Source organism: Aotus nancymaae, unplaced genomic scaffold, assembly GCF_030222135.1.
Source record: "Aotus nancymaae isolate 86718 unplaced genomic scaffold, 86718_ANA_hifiasm-v0.15.2.pri h1tg000003l, whole genome shotgun sequence".
NCBI lineage: Eukaryota > Metazoa > Chordata > Mammalia > Primates > Aotidae > Aotus > Aotus nancymaae.
In genome coordinates, this window is record NW_026988414.1 from 4,244,229 (window position 1) to 4,270,123 (window position 25,895).

The following is a 25,895-nucleotide window of genomic DNA, read 5'->3' on the forward strand; positions in this document are numbered from 1 at the left end:
AATCCATCAGTATGCTGCATCCAGACCCATCTCACATGCAACGATACACAAAGACTCAAAACAAAGGGACGGAGGAAGATTTACCAACTAAATGGAGAGCAAAAATAAATAAATAAATAAATAAAAAGCAGGAGTTGCAATTCTCGCCTCTGATAAAATAGACTTTAAAGCAACAAAGATCAAAAGAGGCAAAGAAGGACATTACATAATGGTAAAAGGATCAATGCAACAAGAAGAGCTAATGATTCTATATATACACACACCCAATACAGGAGCACCCAGATACATAAGACAAGTTCTTAATGACTTATAAAGAGACTTAGACTCCCACACAATAGTAGTGGGGGACTGTAACATCACATTGTCAATATTAGACAGATCAACGAGACAGAAAATTAACAAGGATATCCAGGACTTGAACTCAGACCCAGAACAAGTAAACTCAATAAACATTTATAGAACTCTCCACTTCAAATACACAAAACATACATTCTTATCAGTACCACATCACACCTATTCCAAAAGTGACTATATAATTGGAAGTAAATCACTCCTCAGTAATCGCATAGCATTTCATAGGTTTAAATGAAATATTGGTTGGCTGCTTGTTTGTTATTTTCTTCCCTTATTCCTTCCTGTCTCCATTGTTAAGCACAATTATTGGCATAAAAGAGGTTTTCAATTCCCATTTTTAGACTGCATTCTAGCCTGGGCAATAAAGCAATATTCCTGTTCTCTCTCCCTCTTTCTCTTCCTTTTTCTTCTTCTCTTTCATTTTTTTTTCTTTCTCTTTCTTGCTTTTTCTTTTTTCCTTTCTAAAAAAAAAAGAGGCCGGGCGCGGTGGCTCAAGCCTGTAATCCCAGCACTTTGGGAGGCCGAGGCGGGTGGATCACGAGGTCAAGAGATCGAGACCATCCTGGTCAACATACTGAAACCCCGTCTCTACTAATACAAAAAATTAGCTGGGCACGGTGGCATGTGCCTGTAATCCCAGCTACTCAGGAAGCTGAGGCAGGAGAATTGCCTGAACCCAGGAGGCGGAGGTTGCGGTGAGCCGAGATCGCGCCATTGCACTCCAGCCTGGGTAACGAGAGCGAAACTCCGTCTCAAAAAAAAAAAAAAAAAAAAAAAAAGAAAGAAAAAGAAAAAAAGTGGGGGAACCCTTTTTTTTATGTTTTCATTTTAAGTTCTGATTTTTCTTTGGTAACATATCATTCAAATGGTTAAAAGAATGGCTGGGCACAGTGGCTCACACCTGTAATCACACACTTTGGGAGGCCAAGGTGGGTGGATCACTTGAGGTAAGGAGTTCAAGGCCAGCCTGGGCAACATGGTGAAACCCTGTGTCTCCTAAAAATACAAAAATTAGCCAAGTTTGGTGATGTGCGCCTGTAATCCCAGCTACTTGGGAGGCTGAGGCACAAGAATCACTTGAACGTGGGAGGCAGAAGATTGCACCACCTCATTGCAGCGTGGGCAAAAAAGCAAGACTCTGTCTCCAATCAAAGAAACAAACAAAAAACAACAAACAGTTAACGGGTCAAAACAGTGTATAGCAAAATGTCTCCCTCCCTGGGAGCCCAGATTCCAGCACCCTAATCCTCCTTCCTCAAAGCAGTCAATGTTATCAGTTTCTTATCTTTCCAGAGATAGGTTATACATTTACAAGCAAATACAAACATATATTGCTTTCCCTTTTATACCCACAGATAGTAGCAGATTGTGAGGCAAGCCTGCCTAGTGCTTTCTCCGTGCCCCTTTTTATCCAGGGCCTATTCTGGGCTGTGTCAGGATAAGGGCCACTCCGTTGGCTAATTTGTTTTGAAGTTGCATAGTACTCCATGGTGTGGAAGTGTTACTGTGTATTTGGCCAGTTGCCCACTGATGGACATTTGGGTGGTTTCCAATATTTTGCTATCACAAGCAGTGGATAACATTTTACCTTCATCATTTCCTCCTGGTATGGCATATCCCATGGATAAATTCCAAGAAATGCAATTGCTGGGTCAAAGGTGACCTGCACTTGACATTTTTTTTTTTTCCAAGACGGCGTCTCATTCTGTCACCCAGGCCGAGTACAGTGGTACGATCTCGGCTCACTGCAACCTCCGCCTTCCAGGCTCAAGCAATTCTCCTGCCTCAGCCTCTCAAGTAGCTGAGATTACAGGTGTACACCACCACACCCGGCTAATTTTTGTATTTTTAGTAGAGATGGGGTTTCACCATGTTGGCCAGGCTGGTCTCAAACTCCTGACCTCAGGATCCACCCACCTCAGCCTCCCAAAATGTTGGGATTACAGGCGTGAGCCACCACACCTGGCCGACATTTTTATACATATGGTCACATTGTCCCCCAGAGGGGTGGTTTCCCCCACTTCAGCAGCACATGAACCAGCATTTCCTCACATCTTCAGCAACACAGCCAGCTTTGATCCCTGCCAATCATATGGTTGATTCTCTGAGTAGTTTCATTTGCATTTATTTTATTATTAAGGAGGCTGAGCACTTTTTTGTGTGTTTAACAGCTGTTTGTAGCTGGGCATGGTGGCTCATGCCTGTAATCCCAGCACTTTGGGAGGCCAAGGTGGGTGGAAAAGGTTCAAGATCAGCCAACGTGGTGAAACCCCGTCTCTACTAAAAATACAAAAGTTAACTGGGTGTGGTGGCACCTGCCTGTAATCCCAGTTACTTGGCAGGCTGAGGCACGAGAATTGTTTCAACCTGGGAGGTGGAGGCTGCAGAGAGCCAAGATCGTGCCACTGCACTCCAGCGTGGGGGACAGAGCAAGACTCCATCTCAAAAAAAAAAAAAAAAGAAGCTGGCCAGGCAGGGTGGCTCATGCCTGTAACCCAGCTCTTTGGGAGGCCAAGATGGGCAGATCACGAGGTCAGAAGTTCGAGATCAGCCTGACCAACATGGTGAAGCCCCCGTCTCTACTAAGGATACAAAAATTAGCCGGGCATGGTGGTCCATGCCTGTAATCCTAGCTGCTCAGGAGGGCGAGGCAGAAGAATCACTTGAACCCAGAAGGTGGAGTTTGCAGTGAGCCGAGATCGAGCCACTGCACTTCAGCCTGGGCAACAGAGCAAGACTGTCTCCAAAAAAAAAGCTGTTGTGTTTCCTTTACAGCCCACTCATCTCCTTTGTGGCTTTTTATTTTAAAAGCCACAAATATTTATAGAAGCAACTAGAGGAAAGTGTAAAGGGAAAAATCCAAGGCATCTTCATCCTGCACCTGGAGAGGGAACTGCAGCTGGCCTTTTGGTGTCCGAGATGGCATTGCGTTCTCTCTCTCCAAGAAGAACAACAGAAACACAGCCATTGTCGGAGAGAAGAGAAAACAAAGGGAGAAGGAGAACCAGTAAATGGGCCGGCGCCCACTCATGCGGGAAGATCTGCAGGTGCGCATGGAGGGAAGGAAGGGCTGGGGTAGGAGCTGGCTGAGGAACTCTGCCATAACCCCACCTTCCCACAGGGAAACGATGTCATTCGTTCATTTATTCACTGGGGAGAAATTATCTCTGCCAGACCCTGAGCTAGATGTTGTGGTCACTGTGGGGAACAGAAGACAAGGTACTGCTCACAGAGCACCCAGTCCTGGGGGTGAGAGGGCAGCAAAGAAAGAAATTCAAAAAGGAATATACAGATTTACAAACGCTGGTCACGTCACAGAGGGTACCCACTGTGGAATGGCAGGCTGAGGTTCAGAGAGGGCAGAGACAGCTGGGGCCTCACAGTGGGTCAGGTCTTTCTAAACTCAGATCTGCCTGGGTTACTACACTCTCTCCTGCCCCGTCATGCATTTGGGATTAAAAACCCACAAGTTCACTGCGGCTGGTCCCTGCCTGCCTCCAGACTCATCCCCCACGTACAAGACACAGTCCCTACCAGCTGGCAAGGACTTCAGCAATTGGCCTTGGCCTCTCCCACCTGCAAGCTTTTGCTCACAATGTTTGCCTCTGTTGAAACACCCTTGCCCTCTGTCTGTCCTCGTTCCTCCTTTTTGGGTGGGTTGTTTTTTGTTAACATTTATTAAGCACTTGGCTGGGAGCAGTGGCTCACGCCTGTAATCCCAGCACTTTGGGAAGCCAAAGTGGGTGAATCGCTTGAGGCCAGGAGTATGAGACCAGCCTGGCCAACATGGTGAAACGATTAGCTAGGTGTGGTGGCACACTCCTGTGGTCCCACTACATAGGAGGCTGAGGCAGGAGAATCCCTTGAACCAGGGAGGCGGAGGTTGCAGTAAGCTGAGATCGCACCACTGCACTCCAGCCTGGGCGACAGGGCAACAGAGTGAAGATGCTGTCTCAAAACAAATAAACATTTATTAAGCACTTATCCCTGTGTTTGGCCCCTGAAATCTCATGGAAATTGTGTGAAACAGAGATGATCTCTATTTTACAGGTGGAGAAATGGAGGCTCAGCTCACCCAGGGTGATACAGCAGGCACGTGGATGCGGCCGAGCCAACTCAAACCCCGATTACCGACTTTAATGTTGGTCCTCGCACCTCACCGCCACTTGTCTGGCCATCTCCACTGTCGAAGTGCTGTGTGACCATGGGTAAGTCATCTCCCCTCTCTGATCCTATCTGACCCTCAGTCTCCTCTTTAGGAGGAGGAGGATTTTTTTTGTTTTTTCTTTTTTGAGATGTAGTCTCACTCTGTTGCCCAGGCTGGAGTGCAGGGGCCTGATCTTGGCTCACTGCAACCTCCACATCCCGGGTTCAAGAGATTTTCCTGCCTCATTCTCCAGAGTAGTTGGGATTACAGACATGTGCCACCATGCCTGGCTAATTTTTTTTCTTTTTTTGAGACGTAGTCTTGGTCTGTTGCCCATGCTGGAGTGCAGTCGTGCAATCTCGGCTCTGCAACTTCTGCCTCCCAAGTTCAAGCAATTCTCCTGCCTCAGCCTCCTTAGTAGCTGGGATTACATATCAAGAACAAGCTCGGTCGAGAGACCCCCACCCAGGCGGCGCCGAAGGTATTTGAGAGGCAGACACCCAGATAGCACAACAGTCTGGAATCCCATGGGCTGACACCTCTCCAGGCTGAAGGCCCGGAGCAGACTCTCATCCACTTATTTGCTCTTAGACAGGTGATTCTTATTAATACACAGGTGGGCTATATTTAAACATAACTCAAGAATATACCAAGTAGGCAGCTGTTATCCGCCTACCACTAATTACAAACTAAAAGATATCCCCCACTGAGGAGCCATGAGGGCAGGGTAAATTTAATGTTTCTCAACAACTACAGACATCCATCACCAAGCCCAGCTAATTTTTTATTTTTAGTAGAGATGGGGTTTCACCATCTTGGCCAGGCTGCTCTCAAACTCCTGATCTTTTGATCCACCCGCCTCAGCCTCCCAAAGTGCTGGGATTACAGGTGTGAGCCACCATGTCCGGCCTTCTTAGCAATTTTCAGAGAAAAAAAATGTGGAATTTTTTTCCCGATTTATTCTCACTTTCCAAGCATGCTGGGTGCTGAGCCCTGTGAGGGAGGGGCTGGCAGCATTACCCCCAAGAAACTGAGGCTTAGAGAGTCAAGGCCACCTGCCCGAGGTCACTGGGTTCTCCTACCTGAAAGGAGGCAGTTTTCGCTGAGGAAGAATGTCCGGATGGGCCCTCCATGGTTCCTTCCCACCAAAACTTCTCAGCCGTCGGCAGGGAGGCAGCCAGGAACCTGGCACCTTTCATCCCTCGGTTTCCCGCTCCCCTTCTGGGTAGGACATGAAGTGACGCATAAGTCACCTCTGCCAAGCCAGCTCTGGCCAGGATTTAGCTGGAGCCGTGAGGCTTGCTGAATCAGAGAACGTGACTTGTGGAGACGCCAAGGCCTCCCCTCCCCTGACGGGACTGGGGGCAGAAGCTCTGGCTTCTCCAGTGTGCAGGGAGAAACGTTTTACCTGATAGGTTCCTGCCTTCATCCTAGGATCACCCCAGGGATTTCTCAGCCTCTGTGCAGGTTTCTGGAGGGGAGTGTGGGACTGGTCAGAACTTCACCGAGAGTTAAATAACAACTGGGTGGAGGTTAAAGGTAAGCACGCAGGCGGGCAGGCGGGCAGGCGGGCAGGCAGGCAGGCAGGTGGAAGGGGAGGGGAACTAACAATTGGGAGGGGGCTATGCTTGCAAAGCTTCCAGACCTTGGGGCTGGCTTTATCTGCCCTCTTCCAGGTCTCCTTATCCCAGCCCACCCCCCTTACAGTTAGGGCCCGTTTTGCCTTTGCCCTGCCAGGGCAAGATCCTAGCTGGGAGAGGGTTACACAAAGAACAGCATACGTGGGACGCCCTTGACTTACGGAGGAAGAGGCGTTTCACCAAATCACTTGGTCAAAAAGAAGCCAGGGAGCTGGGCGTGGCAGCGTGCGTCTGTAGTCCCAGCTATTCTGGAGGCTGAGGCAGGAGAATTGCTTGACCCCAGGAGGTGGAGGTTGCAGTGACCCAAGATCTCATCACTGCAATCCACCCTGGGAGACAGCCAGACTCTGTCTCAAAAAATAATAAATTAAATTAAATTAAAACTCTATTGAGGTGAAGGGTTAATCTGTAACCTATTTAATTGATTTCCTCAGCCCTGTTTGGCTGTTTTACTGAAGTCCCTATTTTGATGGTTATGCTAATATTTGTGGAAAGAGGTCTTGTATTGGCTGCATTATAAGGACATCAGTACTCCTTTGGCTGGTTTAAGTAAAAGTGAATATAAAACAACCATTTTAACAAAAAAAAAAAAAAAAGAGAGAGAAAAAAAGGAAACCAGGATGTGACTCTAGGTTGTATTTTTTTTTTTGAAACAGGTTTTGCTCTGTTGCCCAGGCTGGAGTGCAGTGGCACGATCTCGGCTCACGGCAACCTCTGTCTCTGGGTTCAAGCGGTTCTCCTGCCTCGGCCTCCCGAGTAGCTGGGATTACAGGTACCCACTACTGCGCCTGGCTAATTTTTATATTTTTAGTAGAGATGGGGTTTCATCATCTTGGCCAGGCTGGTCTCCAACTCCTGACCTCGTGATCCACCCACCTCGGCCTCCCAAAGTGCTGCAATTACACGTGTGAGCCCCTGCACCCAGCCTAACTCCAGGCTCTTAAAAAAAAAAAAAAAAAAGCCAGGACACAGAACCCAGTCCCTGGACTGCAGGGTGACATCCCAAGCTCATCCCCATGATCTGGCAAAGGCCTTTCCTTTCCCGTCTGCACAGCCTCCTCGGCCATCTGTTCACTGTACTCACTCCAGTGTATCTGAGACTCACAGGTGCCAGGCACTATCTAGGTGCTGGGAACATGGTAAAAGCCCCACAAGGCCCTGCCCTCTGGGAACCTTTATTCCAGGCCACATACCTCCCTCTACAGCTAGAAACAGCATCCACGTCACACCAGAGCTTGAGGCCAAAGCTAGAGAACCCACACCTGCCTGGCAAGTCCCCGTTCCTCCCTGGGGTAGACTCTGGGGAAGAGGGAGGTGGGGTTGAGCTTGGGTCAGCAGCTCCAGGGTTTAGGGCCTGTCTTGGTTGTTTTAAAATGTAGCTTAATTGGGTGGGTGTAGCGGCTCACACCTGTAATCCCGGCACTTTAGGAGGCCAACATGGAAGAATCCCTTGAATGCAGTGGAACAATCGAGGCTCACTGCAACCTCCGCCTCCTGGGTTCAAGCAATTGTCCTGCCTCAGCCTCCTGAGTAGCTGGGACTACAGGCACGTGCCACCACGCCCAGCTAATTTTTTTTTTGTATTTTTAGTAGAGACAGGGTTTTACCATGTTGGTCAGGCTGGTCTCAAACTCCTAACCCCGTGATCCACCCACCTCAGCCTCCCAAAGTGCTGGATTACAGGCATGAGTCATCGTGCCCGGCTATATTTTTAATTAAAAAAAAAAAAATGTAAAGATCGGCTTAATTGCAGGAGCAAATGTATTAGTTAACTATGAGGAAACACCAAGAAACATAAAGGAAGAACCACACACTCTGTACAAAGCTCCCCGAAGGCTTCCCAGCCCTTGGCACTTGTGCCCACACCCCCGCCCCACAAAGCTGTTTCTCTTGATTTCTGCTTCTGTAACACGCTGACTCCCTCAGCTGGCCCCCTACTTTTCCCTCTTATCCCACTTCGTTGTTTTCCATGGAACTCAATCAAACCAGTTTGGACCTACTGGAAGGTGAGCTCTGCTGAGGTGGGGGTGGACCACCAGGGCCACCAGTTTCCAGCTATATTAAGTCCCAAACAGACCCTTGGACGATGCACCTAACAAATATGGCCAATGAACAAATGAGACCATCGAAATTGCAATGAGGGTTCAATGAGATTATTATAGTATAACTGCTCGTAAAAAATTCCTGTAAGTGGAATTGCTGAGTCAAAGAATACAAACCTTTCAGAACTTTTTATCCTTCAAAGAGAATACATTTAGGCCAGCCCTGTGAGTTTTCCCACACTCAAATCCTGCTGACTGCTGTCTGGACATCTCACAAGAGCTTTAATTTGGATTTTTTTTTTTTTTAATAAAAAGTCTCGAGCAGTTCGGCAGTCCCGCGGATCTGTCTCTTGCTTCAACAGTGTTTAAACGGAACAGATCCCAGGGACTCTTTCTTCCAGCCTCCTACCGCCCTCCAATTTCCTCTCCAGTTGCAACCTCCAGGACCATCTTCTCAGTCATCTCCTGCTTCTGGGAACCTGCTAACACCGTTTTTGTGGTTAGCTCCTTTTTGCCGACCAACCATGAGCTCCCAGATTCGTCAGAATTATTCCACCGACGTGGAGGTAGCCATCAACCACCTGGTCAATGTGTACCTGCAGGCCTCCTACACCTGCCTCTCTCTGGGCTACTATTTCGACCGCGATGATGTAGCTCTGGAAGGCGTGAGCCACTTCTTCCGCGAATTGGCCGAGGAGAAGCGCGAGGGCTAGGAGCGTCTCCTGAAGAAGCAAAACCAGCGTGGCGGCGGCGCTCTCTTTCAGGACATCAAGAAGCCGGCTCAAGATGAGTGGGGTAAAACCCTGGACACCATGGAAGCCGCCATGGCCCTGGAGAAAAATCTGAACCAGGCCCTTTTGGATCTTCATGCCCTGGGTTCTGCCCGCACGGACCCCCATCTCTGTGACTTCCTGGAGAGTCACTTCCTAGATGAGGAAGTGAAAATCATCAAGAAGATGGGTGACCACCTGACCAACCTCCGCAGGTTGGCCGGCCCACAGGCTGGCCTGGGCAAGTATCTCTTTGAAAGGCTCACTCTCAAGCACGACTAAGAGCCTACTGAGCCCAGCCACTTAGGAAGGCCCTTTGCAAAATAACAGGGCTTCTGCCTAAGCCCCTCCCTCCAGCCACTAGGCAGCTTTCTAACTACCCTTACGAGCCTTGGACCAAATGGAAATAACGCTATTTGAAGAAAAAAAAAAAAAAAAAAGTCTCTTGCTCTGTCGCCCAGGCTGAAATACAGTGGTGCCATCTCAGCTCACTGCAACTCTGCCTCCTGGGTTCAAGCGATTCTCCCACCTCAGCTTCCTGAGTAGCTGGAATTACAGGCATTCACCACCAGGCCTGGCTAATTTTTGTATTTTTAGTAGAGACAGGGTTTCACCATATTGGCCAGGCTGGTTTCGAACTTCTGTCTTCAGGTGATCCACCCATCTTGACCCAAATTTGGATCTTTTTTGTTTTTTGAGACAGTCTCACTGTGTCACCCAGGCTGGAGTGCAGTGGCGCAATCTCAGCTCACTGCAACCTCCATCTCCTGGGTTCAAGCGATTCTCTTGCCTCAGCCTCCCATGTAGCTGGGACTACAGGTGCCCGCCACCATACCTGGCTAATTTTTGTATTTTTAGTAGAGACCGGATTTCACTATGTTGTCCAGGCTGGTCTTGAACTCCTGACCTCATGATCCGTCACCTTGGCCTCACAAAGTACTGGGATTGCAGGAGTGAGCCACTGCGCCTGGCCAATTTGGATTTCTTTAACTACTAGTTATACTGGGTTGAAATGTGCCCCATTGAATTCATGTCCCCTCCAAACCTCAGAATGTGACCTTATTTGGAAAGAGGATCTTTGCAGAGGTAATTAAGATGAGGTCACACTGGGTCAGGGTGGCCCCTAAATCCAGACTGGTGTCCACATAACACAGACAAACAGGCTGGGCATGGTGGCTAACACCCATAATCCCAGCACTTTGGGAGGCCAAGGTGGGTGGATCACCTGAGATCAAGAGTTTGAGACCAGCCTGGCAAAGATGGTGAAACCCCATCTCCACTAAAAATACAAAAATTAGCTAGGCGTGGTGGCAGGTGCCTATAATCTCAGCTACTCAGGAGGTTGAGGCAGGAGAATCACCTGAACCCAGGAGGCAGAGGCTGCAGTGAGCCAAGATCATGCTATTGCACTCCAGCCTGGGCAACAAGAGCAAAACTCCATTTCAAAAAAAAAAAAAAAAAAAAAAGCAGACAGACACATAGAAGGAAAAATGCCATGTGAACACAGGCAGAGACAGGAGTGACACATCTACAAGCCTAAGGGATGGGAGGACTGCCAGCAGCCAGCAGGAGTCACGGAAAGGATTCTCTCTCCATCAGAGCCTCCAGAAGGAACCAACCCTGACACCAATGACTCTATGAGAACTTAAAGAATAAATGTGTTACTTTAAACTAGCATACTTCTAGCAATTTGTTATACAAGTCTCAGGAAAACACACCAGGTCAAGAACTTTTTCCCTTGGCTGGACACAGTAGCTCGTGCATGTAATCCCAGCACTTTGGGTGGCTGAGGTAGATCACCTGAGGTCAGGAGTTTGGGACCAGCCTGACCAAGATGGCGAACCTGTCTCTACTAAAAATACAAAAATTAGCCAGGTGTAGTGCGGGTGCCTGTAATCCCAGCTACTCAGGAGGCTGAGGCAAGAGAATCACTTGCAGGCGGAGGATGCAGTGAGCCAAGACTGCACCACTGCACTCCAGCCTGGGCAACAGAGTGAGATTCTGTCTCAAAAAAAGAATTTTTCTTACTTTCACTGGTCTTTTCTGTTGTGGTCTGGGTCAGTTTCTGTAAGTTAAGGATGGTTCTGGTCAAGAGTTTTGCCCACCTTCCTTCTTGGCCCCTATTCAAGGTCTCTACCTGTAACAGGGCATAGTAAATTGATCTCCAGAATGCCTCTCCCCAACTTCAGGCTCACAGAAATGTGCCTGCCAGAATGTACTGCTCCTCAAAGGGTCCCAGGGATCCTACCTTCAGTCTGTTTCTCCCACCCACTCTACCCTGGTGCAAAACTACTCCCACCTTCCAGGACACTTGCAATCCCTCCACCCTCTGCCCACTTCCTCTCTCCAGCCTGCCCTAGTCCCCTCTACTCAGCAGTCCGAGGAAGCATCCTTCTCAGGTGACAGGTCAAATTGTCACTCCAGTGATTTGCCCTCCTGGGTCACCAACCGCAGTCACAGCTCACAGCAGGCCCTTGCCAAAATTCCCTCACCAGGGACCCGAGATGTGTTCTGGAAGGCACCCATGAGGAAAAACAGACAAAGGTCCTTTGCAATTGTGTACGGGAACATGAACTGAGAAACAAAGAGTCAAGACCTCCAGTGACTTGACAATCATGTCCCAATGGTCAGGCCCAACCTGCGGACCACAGGGGAAGAGCTGGTGGCGTGAGCACAGAACAGAACACACAGAAACTCCTGGGAAAAAAAAACAACTCAAGTTTTAATTCTAACTGAACAAACTGTGTCCAGGAATGTCTCCAAACAACGGAACCAAAAGAAACATGATAAAATTCTCCTGTTGAAGAAACCAAGAGTTTGTGCCAGCCCCAGCTTCTGAGGGCAAGGCCAAAAACAGCGCACTCCTGAGGCCAGCCCTGTCCCCACGCAGAGTTCACAGCCCGAGAATAGGATTGGGGATGAGTGAAAGACCTGTCCCCTCTTCCATCATGCTGGGGGCTCTTGGAAAAAGTCACTGGTGGGTAAGCCCTTCCTCCCACCCCATGGAGACCCTCTGGGCACCTTCCAGAAAGCCAGGGAGCAAGATGGGAGAGCCCTGGTGCCCTCCGGGCCTCTCAGCCAATGCTCCACTCCAGTCCACTCAACAGGCTGCTCCCAGAGCCCAGGGTGGGGATTAAATAAAATACGCATGAGAGACAGAAACTCAAATGCCCCACCGCCTCCACGATGCAAGTCACATAGCAGAATACAACAGCCATAGTGGCAAACACCAGCCCTCAGAAGACACGCTCGAACTCCGTCTGGTTGGTGGTGGCGGGATTGCGGCTCTGGTTGGTGGACTGCTGGGTGATCTGGCTGCCCTTCCGGCGCGGCGGTGCCAGGTACTCAAACATGGACGTCAGGTGGGTGGAGAGCATGCCCTTGAGGTCGGACGGCATGGGGTCAGACCAGAAGAAGTCGTGGTTGAGGGCGTCGTCACTGTCGATGCGCTGGGCAGGGTCCAGCACCAGCAGCTTGTCGATGAGGTCCAGCGCGTACGGGTCGCGCACGTAGGCCTTCAGCCTGTCCTTCACCTTCCGCTTCTGGCCCTTGACCAGCTCCAGCTTGTCATACAGCTCATACTTGTCCACGTTTGGCCACACCTGGAAGGGGTGTTGAGAGAGGTGGAGTTTGGTCAGGAGTGTGTGGCTTGTCCCTTGGTCAAGGCCTAAAAGGACTAAAATACCTGCTCCATGCGGAGACTCCAAGACTGCAACTGGAGAGAGAACTCGACCCCTCCCAGGAGAATCAGTGCCCACCACAGAATGGCATATACCATGTGCCAGGCCCTTTTACCCACATCACCTGGAATATGGGCTCCAACCCTGATACATGTTACATTTCTGTTTCACAAAAGAGAAACGCAGCACTGGCTCAGATGCTCTGCCAAGGCCACAGAACAGGTGAGGGAACCGAGACTGGCACACAGCTTGTGTGGCTCTCAAGGGCAGGCCCTGTCTCCAAACCAGCCTCCTCTCCAGAGAGGAGTGCTCCTTCCATTCCACTCCCCACTCCCCCTCTGCCAGGGGGGCCTGGATCTCTGCACCCCATGGAAACCAAGACCCCGTACCTCAGGAGTGATGGAGCCGCAGAGCTGACTGATGAGGGCAAGCTGGTGCTGCTCCGTGTTGCCCTGCATGATAGGGCTGCGGGTCCACATCTCTGCCATGATGCACCCAGCACCCCACAGGTCAATGGGGGGGCCGTAGTCCCGCTCCCCTGGGAAGAAGAGCGCACCAGGAGGGCCCCTTGAGCCCGAGGGCCTCCTGAGGCTCGATGCCCCAGGGCCGGCAGCTCAAGAAGCCCTGGCAGTGGGGGATGGGGGCCAGGTGGATGCCTGGCCCTCACCCCCCTCGGCCCGCTCGGGAGTCCTCACCGAGCAACAGCTCCGGGGGCCGGTACCAGAGTGTCACCACACGGTTGGTGTAGCGGTTGGGCTGGCTATTCTTGGCCAGGCTGAAGGCCCGGGCCAGCCCAAAGTCTGCCAGCTTCAGGACCCCATCACGAGTGATAAGCACATTAGCAGCCTTCATGTCCCTGTGCAGGATCTGCAGGAAGGACAAGAGTGGCTTCTTCAGTCACATCCACCCAGAAATGGGAACCAAGGCCAGCCCCAGTCCGGGCCCTCCTCCCAGCTCTGGCCCCACCTTGTTCCTGTGGATGTAGTAGAGGCCGTTAAGCAGCATCTGCATCACCCTCTTGATCTCAGACAGCGTGAATTTGACCAAAACATTACTCAACAGCCCAGCAAGGTCATGCTCACAGAAGTCAAACACCAGGTATATACTGCCCTTGCAGCGGTTATAGGGGGAAGCTGAGGCAGGAATAACAGAAGGAAGAAAAAGTCAAGAAAACCACACCCAACTCATTTTCCCACAACCAGCTTCTCTCTTCCTGCCCCAACCCACGGACACCCATGCCCTCCAGAGCATCCGTCTGTTCCTTCCTTCACTGGCCAAATATTTTCTGAGTGCCTCCTCTGGGCCAGGTGCTGTGGCAGGCCCCAGGGAAGCACCAGCTATGATGAAAGAGGACCAGAGAAAGCAGTCACCATGGGTCCATCTGGGTTAAGAAGAGGCAGTTTAGGCGTGTCCAGTTCCAACTCTGTAAACAAAACCTTAGGCTATAAGCATCATCTTCTCACAAGAGCCAAACAACTTACCTTTGGTTCGACAAATCTCAATCAAGTTGACCACATTCTCGTGTTTTAGAAGCTGAAGGATCTTGATCTCCCGCAAGGCTGTAATGGGGAACTGGGTGGGAAAGAGGGAAGTGGTCAGGAGACAGCGCAGTCCAGAGCCCCGCCCTGGGTTCTACACTCAGACACAAGCTGGGAGACAAAGCAAGAACACGTGCTCTGAAAACCAGCTGTCTCAGAAGCCTTATCTGTAAAACGGGTATAGCAGACAACAAACTGAAACAACAGTACTTGGCTACTAGCCACTAAATGCTCCGCAGTTTCAGCCTTTAAGCTTGAGCTCTACGGCTGTTTTGTTGGCAACAAACATGATGACTTAAAAACGTCCTTGCTAGAGCAAGACCTTGAAGGTTTATGGGAAACTATACTAGAGCTAAGACGCGGTGGAGGAGGCACCGCTCCTTTTAAATACATTAAATAATTATTAGTCACCTTCCAAAAACCATGCATATGTATCTCTTTTACATTAAGCAAAATTTAACACTAAGAAAATGGTGTTTAAAGGCTGCCTAACTTCGTGTGCACACGATGCAAACATTAACTCCCCCTCCTGGCCTCAACTGTAATTGCCTAAGAATGAAGCATTTAGGTTTTAGGGTGGAGGCCAAATTCCTTGGAAATTTCTGAACTGCTACAAACAAAATGAACCTCAACCTGAGACTCGTAGAAGCAGCAGGGTGGAAAGCCAACCCGGGGTCCTGGACAGTTAGCCGGCCCGCCCGCACGCCCGATCCGTACTCACCCCCTCCTTCTCATTTTCCATCAGCACCTTCTTCAGAGCCACCTTCTGGCCGGTCTTGCGGTGCTTGGCCTTAAACACCTCCCTGCGGGCGGAAAGAGAGACCCAAGAGAGCTCATCAGGCCGTTTCCGCAGGGCCCGCCCCTCCCCCACACAGGAGGAGGGGCAGCAGCAAAAGACTCCCGGGCGGGGCGGGGCTGGGCCGGGCCGGGTACCAGAACAGGCGGCTACCCCACGCGGTACCCGGCACCCGGTCTCGTTCGGAGCCTCTGCTTCCTCCCCTCAGTCCCTTCTCCTCACTAGGGCGTCTCTTGGAGAGATCCCGCTCCCCTCACGGGCACTTCTCTGCAGCCCCTCCCCGCCCCCCACCACGGGCCTCAGGCTCCTCCCTACCAGCCGGCTCCGTCAGGCCCGGGCGGGGTGCGGCACGGCCTAGAGACTTGTGGGCAAGCCCAGAGACAGGCGGCTTCTCTACCACCTCAGGCCGGGTCCTCGGCGTCCCGACGAGGTGCAAGTCCAGGACTCCCATCCCCGAGGGACACAGCCTTACCCGAAGGTGCCTTGGCCGATCTTGGCAAGCTTCTCGTATTTGGTAACTTCATCACAAAAGGGGCACTCAACCGAGTCGTACTGCTTTGCCATGGCCGCCTCCAGCGAACCGCCGCCGCCCCCAACCGCCGCTGCTGCCGCTCCCGCTCCCGCTCCGGGTCCCGCCGCCGCGCTCCAGGCCCCTCCGCGGCCGCGCCACTTCCGCCTCCACGGCCACTTCCGGCCCCGCGGCGCCGACCCCGCCTCTTCCGCCCGCCGCCCGCCGCCAGGCCCCCTGGGACTTGTAGTTCCCGGGAGGCCAGGGGGAGCCGGAGCTGCAGAGGCGCCTCCGCCGCCGCCGCTGCCCCCGCCTCCGCCGCCGCCACTACTGGCGGCGGCCCCGATCGGGGGCGCGGGGAGCCGGGGCGCCGGGGCTGGGGCTCGGGGCGGCGCGTCCCGCTGCATCGGTCCGGGCCGCCGCTGCTGCCGAAGCTGCTGCCGCTCTGGCGCCCGATCCGGGGCCAGCCGCAGTGCCCTGCTCCTCCTCCTCCGACGGCGCCGCCTCCGCCGGGCTGCGCGGGGCGGCGGGCGGCGGGCGGCGGGCGGCGGGCGGCGGGCGGCGGGGCGGCCCCCGAGCCGCGGCCTGAGGGCTCCCTGGCCGGGCCCGGGCCCGGGGCAGCCGGGCGAGGGGGCGAGACTGGAAGAGCCGACTAGGAGGCGGCCCGAGAGCCCGGGAGGGGGCGCGTTATAAAGGGGGAGGTGCCCGGCCTCGCCCTCCCCTCCTCCTCCGCCCGCCCCCTCCCTCCTCCCTCCCACCCTCCGCGGCCGCACCTGCCGCCGCCGCCACCGCCCGCCCGCCCGCTCGCTCGCTGTCCGCCGGCCGCCCTAGGCGCGTCACCGCCCGCGGCCCCTCCTCTGCCTTCGGAGGTGGGGCCCCGCGCTCGGCACCTGGCTGCGGGCGCCCCGCCGCGTGCCTCAGTTTACCCCCACATGCCCGCTGCCGCGGAGAGCCCCTTCCTCCTCGGCTCGAAGTGCCCCCCCGAGAGGCGAAGGTGGGAGTCGCGGAGGGAGCGTCCTCCGGCCCTGGGAGGAGAGAACGGCCCCCGCCGCCACCTCCTCCGGTCCCCGCCACCCGCCGTTGACTTGGCAACCGACGGCCGCAAGGGGGCGCGGCGGCACTGGAGACGGCGAGCAAGCAACGCCCGGGCCTTCTATTGATGGAGCGCGGCTCTTCGGGGGGCAGGGATGGGACCCGCAGGACTCCAGCCTCCGCCGTGCCACGCCAGAGCTGGTCGGGCCCCGGGTCAATAATCGCAAAAAACAGCTGCCATTTTCTCCGCTCTCTTGTATGCTCAGAGTGCTGGGCGTTCCCGCCGAATCCTGAATCAATAGCCCCATAGTCAGGATCGCTAACCCATTTTGCAGAAGAAGACATTGACGCTCAGAGTGGTGAGATCGTTTGCCCAAGGTCACACGGCGACAAAGCTGGGACCCGAACCTGGGTGTCTGAGTGTGAAGGGGACTCTCTTGACACGCCATTTGCGGTTGGGCCAGGAGGAGAGCAGTCGGGAGACCTGCTGTCCTTATATGAGGGTGCAAGCTCACCATTCACCCCCCTTCTCCCTCCCCCATCGCTCCCATCCCTTCTCCCTCCGCCCCCATCTTCCTGGTTCCAGTGGCCTCCAGATTCCCCCTCCAGCTCTGCCCAAGGACCAGCCTCCAGCAAAGCCGTCTTTTCTGCCTCTGCCCGGCTGCAATCTGCCCCTCCTCTCCAGCCCTCTGCTGGTGGATCTTGAGACCTGGCCCCCCTGTCTGGCCTCTGTCTGTCCCGGAAGAACCTGAAAGTGACCTCTGAGGCTCTTTCCAGTTCACATCCCGCCCCCCAGGCAGTGGCCATGCAAATCTCTACTGTCTCCCCCAAGCCTGCCTGCAGTCAGGGCGGTGCTACGCTGATTCGGCACTCCCCCATACCCTCAGTACCCTCTCTTCCTGCAATAAGCCCTCGGTGTGGCTCCCAGCTCTCACCCCACACTGCTTAGCCTCAGAGCCTCCTAGGAGGAGGCAGGAATGGCTTTAGTGACCTTGATGTCACAAGAGGTCCTGTTCTGGGGAAGGGCACTATCAGGGAGGGGCCTAAGGGTCAGGCTGAGGAGGAAGGGGCCCTTTCCTGAGGGCAGTGTGGAGCCCAGAGGGGTTTAGGCGGGGAGCAGTGTGCAGTGGGCTTCACGGGTACACTATTAGAAGCAGGAGGCTGTTAGCTAAACTGGAGGTGGGGAGGATAAAGAGGGAGAACAGAACAATCCTGGTAATGACAACTTATTGAGGGAAAATGAATGGTCCAAGCCCTACACTTCGCACTTTATGGGAATTATCTCAATTGTCACTCAACCATATGAATACTGTTGTCACCTCCATTGTACACATCAGGATACTGAGACTCAGAGATGACATCACTTGGCCTGGGTCAAACAGCTGTCCAGTGACCATACTGGTATTTGAACCAGGTCAGTTTGGCATAAACCCCAACACTTCCCCATCTCAGGGCCCCGCCCATCTGGCCCATGGGTGGAGCCACCGGTAGGGACAGTATTGTGGTGGGCAGGGCTCTTCGGTGGGCTTGTGTGGCCTCCACTATCCAACTACAGCTAAGGACAGGCCCTGCCGTTTCCCACAAGCCCTCCCTAAGTCACATCCTGTGGGCAGAGGCCCTAGCAGAAGTTCCGGTGGAGCTGTCACCTACACCCCACCATCCCCGGTCTGAACCCCAACATCCGCCCATCACTTCCCCTTGGGGCCTCAGGCCCTCAGTCCCCACTGTGGGATGCAGGCAGGCAAGGGAGGCAGGAGAGGCCGGAAGCCCATCAGAAGGCTGCCCGGCTGCCCAGTCTGCCCGGGTCTGGGGCCCCAGATCACCAAGCTGACAAAACCCAGGTGGAAGTGAGAAGAAATGAGTGATTTCTCACTGACTTGAAATGTTTCCTGCTTCCCATGGATCGGCTAAGCTGGCACAAGGCTGGGCAAGTGGCCAGTCCTCAGTAGATGTCTGCCTGAGAGAGCCACTGGTCCTACTGCCATTTAACAGAGAAGGTGAGGGCACACAGGAAAGAGAAGCGCTGGACAGCTGTCTGGCCCTGGCCTGGACCCCCTATTTTCCTCTGAGCAGGGACAGACGGGAGGCATAGGAGGGAAGGAGAAGATGGTTTCATGGATTGGGCTGCTCCTGGCTGCTGGTGCATCTGAAGAGACAGTGGGGCAACTGGATAGCAGGGGCACAGGGCAGAGAACGGCCATGTGATACCCCCAGCCCTCTAAAATCACAGAAGTTGGCTGGGTGCAGTGGCTCATACCTGTAATCCCAGCACTTTTGGAGGATGAGGCGGGTAAATCACCTAAGGTCAGGAGTTCAAGACCAGCCTGGCCAACATGGCAATACCCCGTCTCTACTAAAATTAGGAAAATTAGCCAGGCATGGTGGTGTATGCCTGCAATCCCAGCTATTCAGGAGACTGAGGCAGGAGAATCACTCGAACCTGGGAGGCAGAGGTTGCAGTGAGCCAAAATTGCGCCACTGCACTCCAGCCCGGGCAACAGAGTGAGACTCCCTCTCAAAAAAAAAAAAAAAAAAAAATTACAGTTCTGCCCACACTAGCCAGGAACTGACTCAGTGCCTGGCCCGGGGTTGGCTTGCGTTGTCTCCCTGAAACTTGCCAGCATCCCTGTTAGGGGGTTGCTATTATTAGATCCAAGTTACAAAAGGGAAAACTGAGGCCCAGACTGGTGTTGCCTGCCCCAAGGTACACAGCCAGAGAGCCATGAAGCTGAGATTCAAAGCCAGGTCTCTACTCTCAAAGCCCAGGGTCATTTGCCATCATCCCACACGGTCCCCAGTGCCAGATCAATGGAGGGAGAAGAGAAGCATCTATGGAGCACCCATGATACGGTCCTCACTCAGAGGGGGCTAACGTGGATGGGTAGGGCCCTGTCCTCTCTCAGAAGGCTTTAGGTCTGGAGCACGCAAATAAACACACAAGAGAATTAAGCCAAAATGATAGTCTTGGTATAAATATTTCGTTTCACTGCCATGAGAGCATGTGAGGGATGTTTTATGTATCCTATTTTAGTGATGGGGGAAAAAAAAGAGGCTCAGAGAGGTGATGTGACTTGCCCAAGGTCATGGAGGTGGGGATTGAACCCAGGATTGCATGGGCCTGATGCCTTTGCCTATGAAGTTTAAGGCCTCCAACTCTTGATAGTACCTGCCCTGTCCATGAGACTGTCTTCTCTCTCCTCTCCATAGGACCTCCACACTGTCCCTGCCTGAGTCACAGACTGAGAGGGGCAAGGAGAGGGGACAGAAGTGAGAGCAGGGGGCTGGGAATGGTGGCTCACGCCTGTAATCCCAGCACTTTGGGAGGCTGAGGTGGGCAGATCACCTGAGGTCAGGAGTTGGAGACCAGCCTGGCCAACATGGTGAAACCCCATCTCTACTAAAAAATATGTAAAGGCCAGGCACAGTGGCTCACGCCTGTAATCCCAGCACTTAGGGAGGCTGAGGTCGGTGGATCCTGAGGTCAGGAGTTCAAGACCAGCCTGGCCAAGATGGTAAAACCCTGTCTCCACTAAAAATACAAAAACATTAGCTGCCCATGGTGGCAGGTGCCTGTAATCCCGGCTACTTGGGAGTTCTGAGGCAGAGAATTGTTTGAACCTGGGAGGCGGAAGTTGCAGTGAGCCGAGATCATGCCACTACACTCCAGCCTGGGTGACAGAGTGAGACTCCGTCTCAAAAAATAAATAAACAAAACTAACTAAATAAATGAATAAATTTTAAAAAATTAGCTGGATGTGGTGGCATGGGTCTGTAACAGCTCTTGGGAGGCTGAGGCAGGAGAATTGCTTGAACCCAGAAGGCAGAGGTTGTAGTGCTGAGACTGTTCCACTGAACTCTAGCCTGGGTGACAGAGCAAGACTGTCTCAATTAAAAAAAAAAAAAAAAAAGAAAGGGCTGGGCGCTGTGGCTCACACCTGTAATCCTAGCACTTTGGGAGGCCGAGGTAGGTGGATCACCTGAGGTCGGGAGTTCAAGACCAGCCGGGCCATCATGGTGAAACCCCATCTTAAAAAAAAAAAAAAAAAAAAAGAGTTCAGGGATCCTGGGGGCAACATAGCTCAAGTCAGCCTGGAGGGACGTAAAGGATGTAAGAGACTGAGGCAGGAGGGCAGAGGGCATTCCCGGTAGTATGGGGCCAGCCTGAGTGAAGGCCTGGAGGCAGGAAAGTGCTCGGGCGCTCTGGGCTGGGGAGCTCGGGCCCGCTGCCCTGCCCTCCAGTGCAGGCTGAGGAGCGCCCGCAGGACAGCCACCCGCCGGCAGGTCCCCAGCCGCACTCCTAACGGCCACTCCAGGCAGCACAAAGGGGGCTCTGAGCTCAGCGGAGCCGCCACACTGAGCCCTATTCATTCTCCTAGGGGTGCCAGAAACTGCCCTAGCGCCCGGGCCCAGAGCAGGACAGGCCCCAGCACTGATGCGGCGCCTCTGCCGCAGCAACACAGCATCTCTGTGGCAGGGATTCCCAGGTCTCCTGCCTGGTGCCTGCCTGCCAGGATTCCCTGTCCTGTGCCAGTCTCCCCCTTATCTGTGCCCATCTCTCAGCAACCCCAGCCAGAGCTCACGGAGGCCCACGGTGTGCTGGCCTGGATCAGCGTTTGCCCCTCTCATCCTCCCAACAACCCCAGTAAGTGGGGGCTGCTGTGGCTCCATTTCACAGATGATAAAACTTTGGCCCAGAGAGGGAAAGTGTCTTGTGCGGGATCACACAGCAAGTCGGGAGCAGGCCTGGCCGGGAAGCAGTACAGCCTTGGCAGCTAACCCAAGTCCCACTGCAACTGCCTCCTGGGAGAGAAGCCCCAGGAGGGGACCTACCCTCTGTTTTCTGCTAGGGGCACCAGCCGGGGAGTTAGGACACTAGGTTGTCTGTCCAGTCTCTGCCTCTGCTTTTTTTTTTTGAGACAGAGTCTCGCTCTGTTGCCCAGGCTGGAGTGCAGTGGCAAGATCTCAGCTCCCTGCAACCTCCGCCTCCTGGGTTCAAGTGATTCTCCTCCCTCAGTCTTCTGAGTAACTAGGAATACAGGTGCATGCCACCACACCCAGCTAATTTTTCTAAAAAATATTTTTTTAGTAGAGACCAGGTTTCACTACGTTGACCAGGCTGCTTTCGAACCCCTGACCTCAGGTGATCCACCTGACTTGGCCTCCCAAAGTGCTGAGTTTACAGGCGTGAGCACCGTACCCACTCTGGGGCTGTTTCTGTTAGTGGAAGATGCAGGAAGTGCCCTATCAGATGGCAGTGGACTCCTCTCCCAGCCTGGGTTGTCTGCCTGGGGTCCAAGATAAAACGCCGAACCCCTGCAGGTTGGCTGCCTACCTCACACTTCTCCCCATTCTAGAAATCAGGTCACTGAGGCTTAGGCCCCGCCCCAGCCCCAGCAGCCGCTGACCCTCTGCAGATGTCCAGAATGACCCTCAGAGGGGAGGTTGCATTTCCTCATCTCAGTCCTGCCCACCTGAACATGCACATGGGACGTCTGTAGGGTGGGAAGGAACCAGCCCATGGGTTAAGGGGCCTAGAAGGGAGCATTGTGACCCAGACTGGGCCAGTAACCAGCTGTGCTACCTGGGGGAATCCCTCCGCCTCTCCGTGCCTCAGTTTCACCATCTCTGTCCAGCGGGTGCAGTGGACCACATGATGACATCTCCCTGTGAGCTTGGAAAGCGTGACCGTGCTTTGGCAGGCACCGATTCTGTGCCAGGCCCTGCACCAATTGCTGAACCCTGTGAAGTGGGCACTGCCAGTATCCCCCCATCACAGGGAGGACATTTGCACTGTAGCGAAATGGCCAGCCAAAAGCAGAACTTGGATTTGGGTGGCCCAGAGTCCACAGGCCCGACCACAGTACTCCCCGATCTGCGGCTGCCAGTCCCCCTCCTGGGTATGGAGGCTGAGAAGCAACCGCCCTGCACACAGGCCTGACTCCCCTCACCTTCCCAGCCTGACCGCGGGGCCCCCTGACAACTGTTGGCAGGTCCCCAGCGGCCCCCAGCCCACTGGGCTCCATTCCCAGAACCTGCGGCTTGCTCCTTAGACCCTCCAGGTCCCACGGGCTTGCGGTCTGCCCTGTGTCCTGCTGCTGAGCCGGAGGAGGCGGCCCATAGGGGCCAGGGCTAGGGGAGGCCCCAGCCCCCGCCGCCTGCAGAGAGGGTGGGGAGGGTGGGGCTGTGGGAGTTTCACTGGTTTAAAAATACACAGAGGAAGCTAGTGAGAGGGCGAGAGAAAGGGGAAGGGGAGGTGGGAGAGGCATCTCGACCTTGACGTCCAGAGCCTCCAGCAGCCACTTGCGAGCTGGCCAAGGGCTTCACACGACTTGCCAGGATGACGGAGGGGACCAAGAAGGCCAGCAAAAAGTTCAGTGAGTGTGGGGTGCCGTCTGCGCTGTCCCCCATCCCTGGCATCCTCGGGGCCTCTCTCTGTATCCGTTTCTTCATCACTGTCTCATTTCTGTGGGGCCACACTCGCCCGCTGCTCTGTTTTCCTGTGTCTGCCCTCCCAGGTTCTTTTTTCCTTTTGGATGCCGGGGTGTCTCTCTGTCACCCAGGCTGGAATGCAGTGGCAGAATCTCGGCTCACTGCAGGCTTGACCTCCCAGGAGCAAGCGATCCTTCCACCTCAGCCTCCCAAGTAGCTAGGACTACAGGCACAATTAATTTTTTTTTTTTTTTTTTTTTTTTGGCTGGGAGCGGTGGCTCATGCCCATAATCCCAGCACTTTGGGAGGCTAGACGGGTGGATCACCTGAAGTCAGGAGTTCAAGACCAGCCTAGTTAACATGGTGAAACCCCATCCCTACTAAAAATACAAAAATTAGCCAGGCGTGGTGACACACACCTGTAATCCCAGCTACTCAGGAGGCTGAGGCAGAAGAAATGCTTGAACCCTGGAGGTAAAGGTTGCAGTGAGCTGAGATCGCACCACTGCACTCCAGCCTGGGCAACAGAGTGAGACTGCATCTCAAAAAATAAGTAAATAAATAAAATAAGATAATAATAATTATGCTTTTTTTTAAGAGACTGGGGGAGTCTTACCTTATTGCCCAGGCTGGTCTCAATCTCTTGGGCTCAAGCGATCCTCTTGTGCCGGTCTTGTTTCTGTTTCTCTTTGTCCGCCTCTGTCTCTCTGCAGACGTCTCTGCTTCTGGGCGACCCTGTGGCTCTCTGGCTGTCACTCTGGCCCAGCATCTGTCTCTCTCTCTGACTGACTTCGTGCTCTCTCTCTGAGCTTCTCTTGTCTCTGTCTCTTTGTCTCCCCACAGCGTCTCTCAATCTCTGTATTCCACTGTGTCTCTAACCGTCTCTTACCTCACAGCTGGGCAGGGGAGGTCTTCGAACACTCCATCCCCCTGCCCGCGGGCCTGGGCTCACAGATGGGGAGTTACTGGGGGGGCAGGGGATGGGGGTGTCATGGGAAGCTGTCCCACATTCCCAACAGCAGTGCGCCTGGGACCCAACCTTGGGTGGGGAAAGAGCCCAGAGCGACTAGAACCAGGCTCCAGGGTGAGGGCCACATTCGCCCACTGCTCTGTTTTCCTGTGTCTGGCCCTCCCAGTTTCAGCAAATTCTATCCACTGATTCCTCTGATCTGACCCCACCAGGGTGGAGGACAGCTGGTGTAAAGGGCAGAGACTGTGAGTGCGTTTCACAGAGGGCAATGCTGAAGCCCGGAGACTTGCCTGAGGTCACACGGGCTATTGAGCAGGCCCAATCCCAGTCCCTGGAGTCTGGGCCTCAGTTTCCCTCCTGCCCCTGACTATCTCCTCCAAACGCGTGGTGCCTAGGAGGCAAAACCAGTGGTGCTGAGAAAAAAGGCAGTTGAGGGTCCTCCCTCTGGCCACTGATGCAATTTCCACCCCCACCACATGCAGCGGAAGGGCAGAGCGGCCGCATTTGCTCAGGAGGCCAAGTGGGGCCGGCAGGGCTAAAGAAAGCCCCGAGCACTGACCCAGCTGTGCTGAGCCCTGGGCCTGAGTCCAGGCTCAGCCGTGGCCTTGCTGTATGACCCTGGGCAAGTCCTTCCCCATCCCTGGACCTCAGTTTCCTCCCTCCTCAACTGGGAGCATCCTACCTGCATCTCAGCGCTGGTGTGAGCAGCTGAGGAGGTGGAGGATGCTGAGGAAGTGGAAAATGCCAGAGTTTTTCCTTTTTGCTCATCTGGAGGCTGTGGGGAAGTCAGTCAGTGGTGGTGAGAAAGGACGGTCCCACAGCTGGGGGCAGGGGGTAGGGAACTCACATGCACCCCCGCGGAAACCAGGAGATGGTATCACCCCAGCCATGCCTCTTGAGTCAGGAGCTGGGCTCAGCTGACAGGAAAGAGAGAACCACAGACAGTGCGACCCTCAGGCTCGCAACAACCCCCTCCTCATTCCACCCCCGCCCCAGGTTCACAGAGGCTGGCTGGAACACCCCCCACCACATGACCGCAAAACACGCATACCTGCTCCACCTACCAGCAGCGTGACCTCAGTTCATTACACTGCTCTGAATCTCAATTTTTTCATCTGGAAAATGGGAGATTAAACTGTGTCACTGAGTTATGTTGAGAATTCATGCAGCACATGTTTGGTAGATGCAGAATCATTTTTAGACATTTTTAAATTATCGTTGTTATTAGTAGCTCACCCCTGTAATCCCAACACTTTGGGAGGCTGAGGTGGGTGGATCCCTTGAGGTCAGGAGTTCGAGACCAGCCTGGCCAAAATGGTGAAACCCATATCTCTACTAAAAATACAAAAATCAGCTGGACATGGTGGTGCACGCCTATAATCCCAGCTACTCCGGAGGCTGAGGCTGGAGAATCGCTTGAACCTGGGGGCAGAGGTTGCAGTGAGCTAAAATCATGATATTGCACTCCAGCCTGGGTGACAGAGTGAGACTCTGTCTCAAAAAAAAAAAAGATAAATAAATAAGCATTACAATTAGAGACAGGCTCTCGCTCTGTTGCCCGGGTTGGAGTGCAGTGGTGCCATCATAGTGCAGCCCAACCTTGAACTCGGGGGCTTAAGCTATCCTCCTGCCTCAGCCTCCCAAGTAGCTGGGATTATAGGCACACACCAGCACACCCAGATAATATTTTATTTTATTTTTGATATGGAGTCTCATTCTTGTCACCTAGGCTGGAGTGCAGTGGCACAATCTCAGCTCACTGCAACCTCCACCTCCAAGGTTCAAGGAATTCTCCTGCCTCAGCCTCCCCAGTAGCTTGGATTACAGGGATAAACCAGCATGCCTGGCCTAATTTTTGTATTTTTAGTAGAGACAGAGTTTCACCATGTTGACCAGGCTGGTTTCAAACTCCCGACCTCAGGTGATCCACCTGCCTTGGCCTCCCAAAATGCTGGGATTACAGGTGTGAGCCATTGTGCCAGGCCTTAA

At 53.5% G+C, this 25,895-nt stretch overlaps 3 protein-coding genes and 1 pseudogene across 4 annotated transcripts in view; 2 read left to right on the plus strand and 2 right to left on the minus strand.

Annotated features, from left to right (window-relative positions):
• The window catches only part of FPGS (folylpolyglutamate synthase), a 28,188-nt gene extending 21,724 nt beyond the window's left edge, over positions 1–6,464 (minus strand). For both annotated transcript variants that reach the window (XM_012458092.2, XM_012458091.2), the window contains exons 1-3: positions 6,303–6,464; positions 5,910–5,972; positions 5,584–5,722 (exon numbers count right to left, since the gene is read on the minus strand). In XM_012458092.2, the coding sequence (XP_012313515.2) occupies positions 5,584–5,700 (117 nt within the window). In that variant the 5' untranslated portion in view covers positions 5,701–5,722; positions 5,910–5,972; positions 6,303–6,464. The remainder of the gene's footprint in view (positions 1–5,583; positions 5,723–5,909; positions 5,973–6,302) is intronic.
• Positions 6,465–8,492: 2,028 nt separating this feature from the next.
• Positions 8,493–9,335, plus strand: LOC105721038 (ferritin light chain-like; annotated as a pseudogene).
• A 2,313-nt stretch (positions 9,336–11,648) lies between these two features.
• On the minus strand, positions 11,649–15,576 carry CDK9 (cyclin dependent kinase 9). The gene is made up of 7 exons (XM_012458093.3): positions 15,440–15,576; positions 14,893–14,974; positions 14,115–14,205; positions 13,600–13,766; positions 13,329–13,500; positions 13,023–13,171; positions 11,649–12,555 (listed from the first exon to the last, which is right to left on the minus strand). Exons 1-7 carry the CDS (start codon positions 15,529–15,531, stop codon positions 12,190–12,192), a joined length of 1,119 nt encoding a protein of 372 aa, XP_012313516.1. The 5' UTR covers positions 15,532–15,576; the 3' UTR covers positions 11,649–12,189.
• Positions 15,577–22,709: 7,133 nt separating this feature from the next.
• The window catches only part of SH2D3C (SH2 domain containing 3C), a 40,891-nt gene continuing 37,705 nt past the window's right edge, over positions 22,710–25,895 (plus strand). The window contains exon 1 of the mRNA XM_012458094.3: positions 22,710–22,881. Within this exon, the coding sequence (XP_012313517.2) occupies positions 22,845–22,881 (37 nt within the window). The 5' untranslated portion in view covers positions 22,710–22,844. The remainder of the gene's footprint in view (positions 22,882–25,895) is intronic.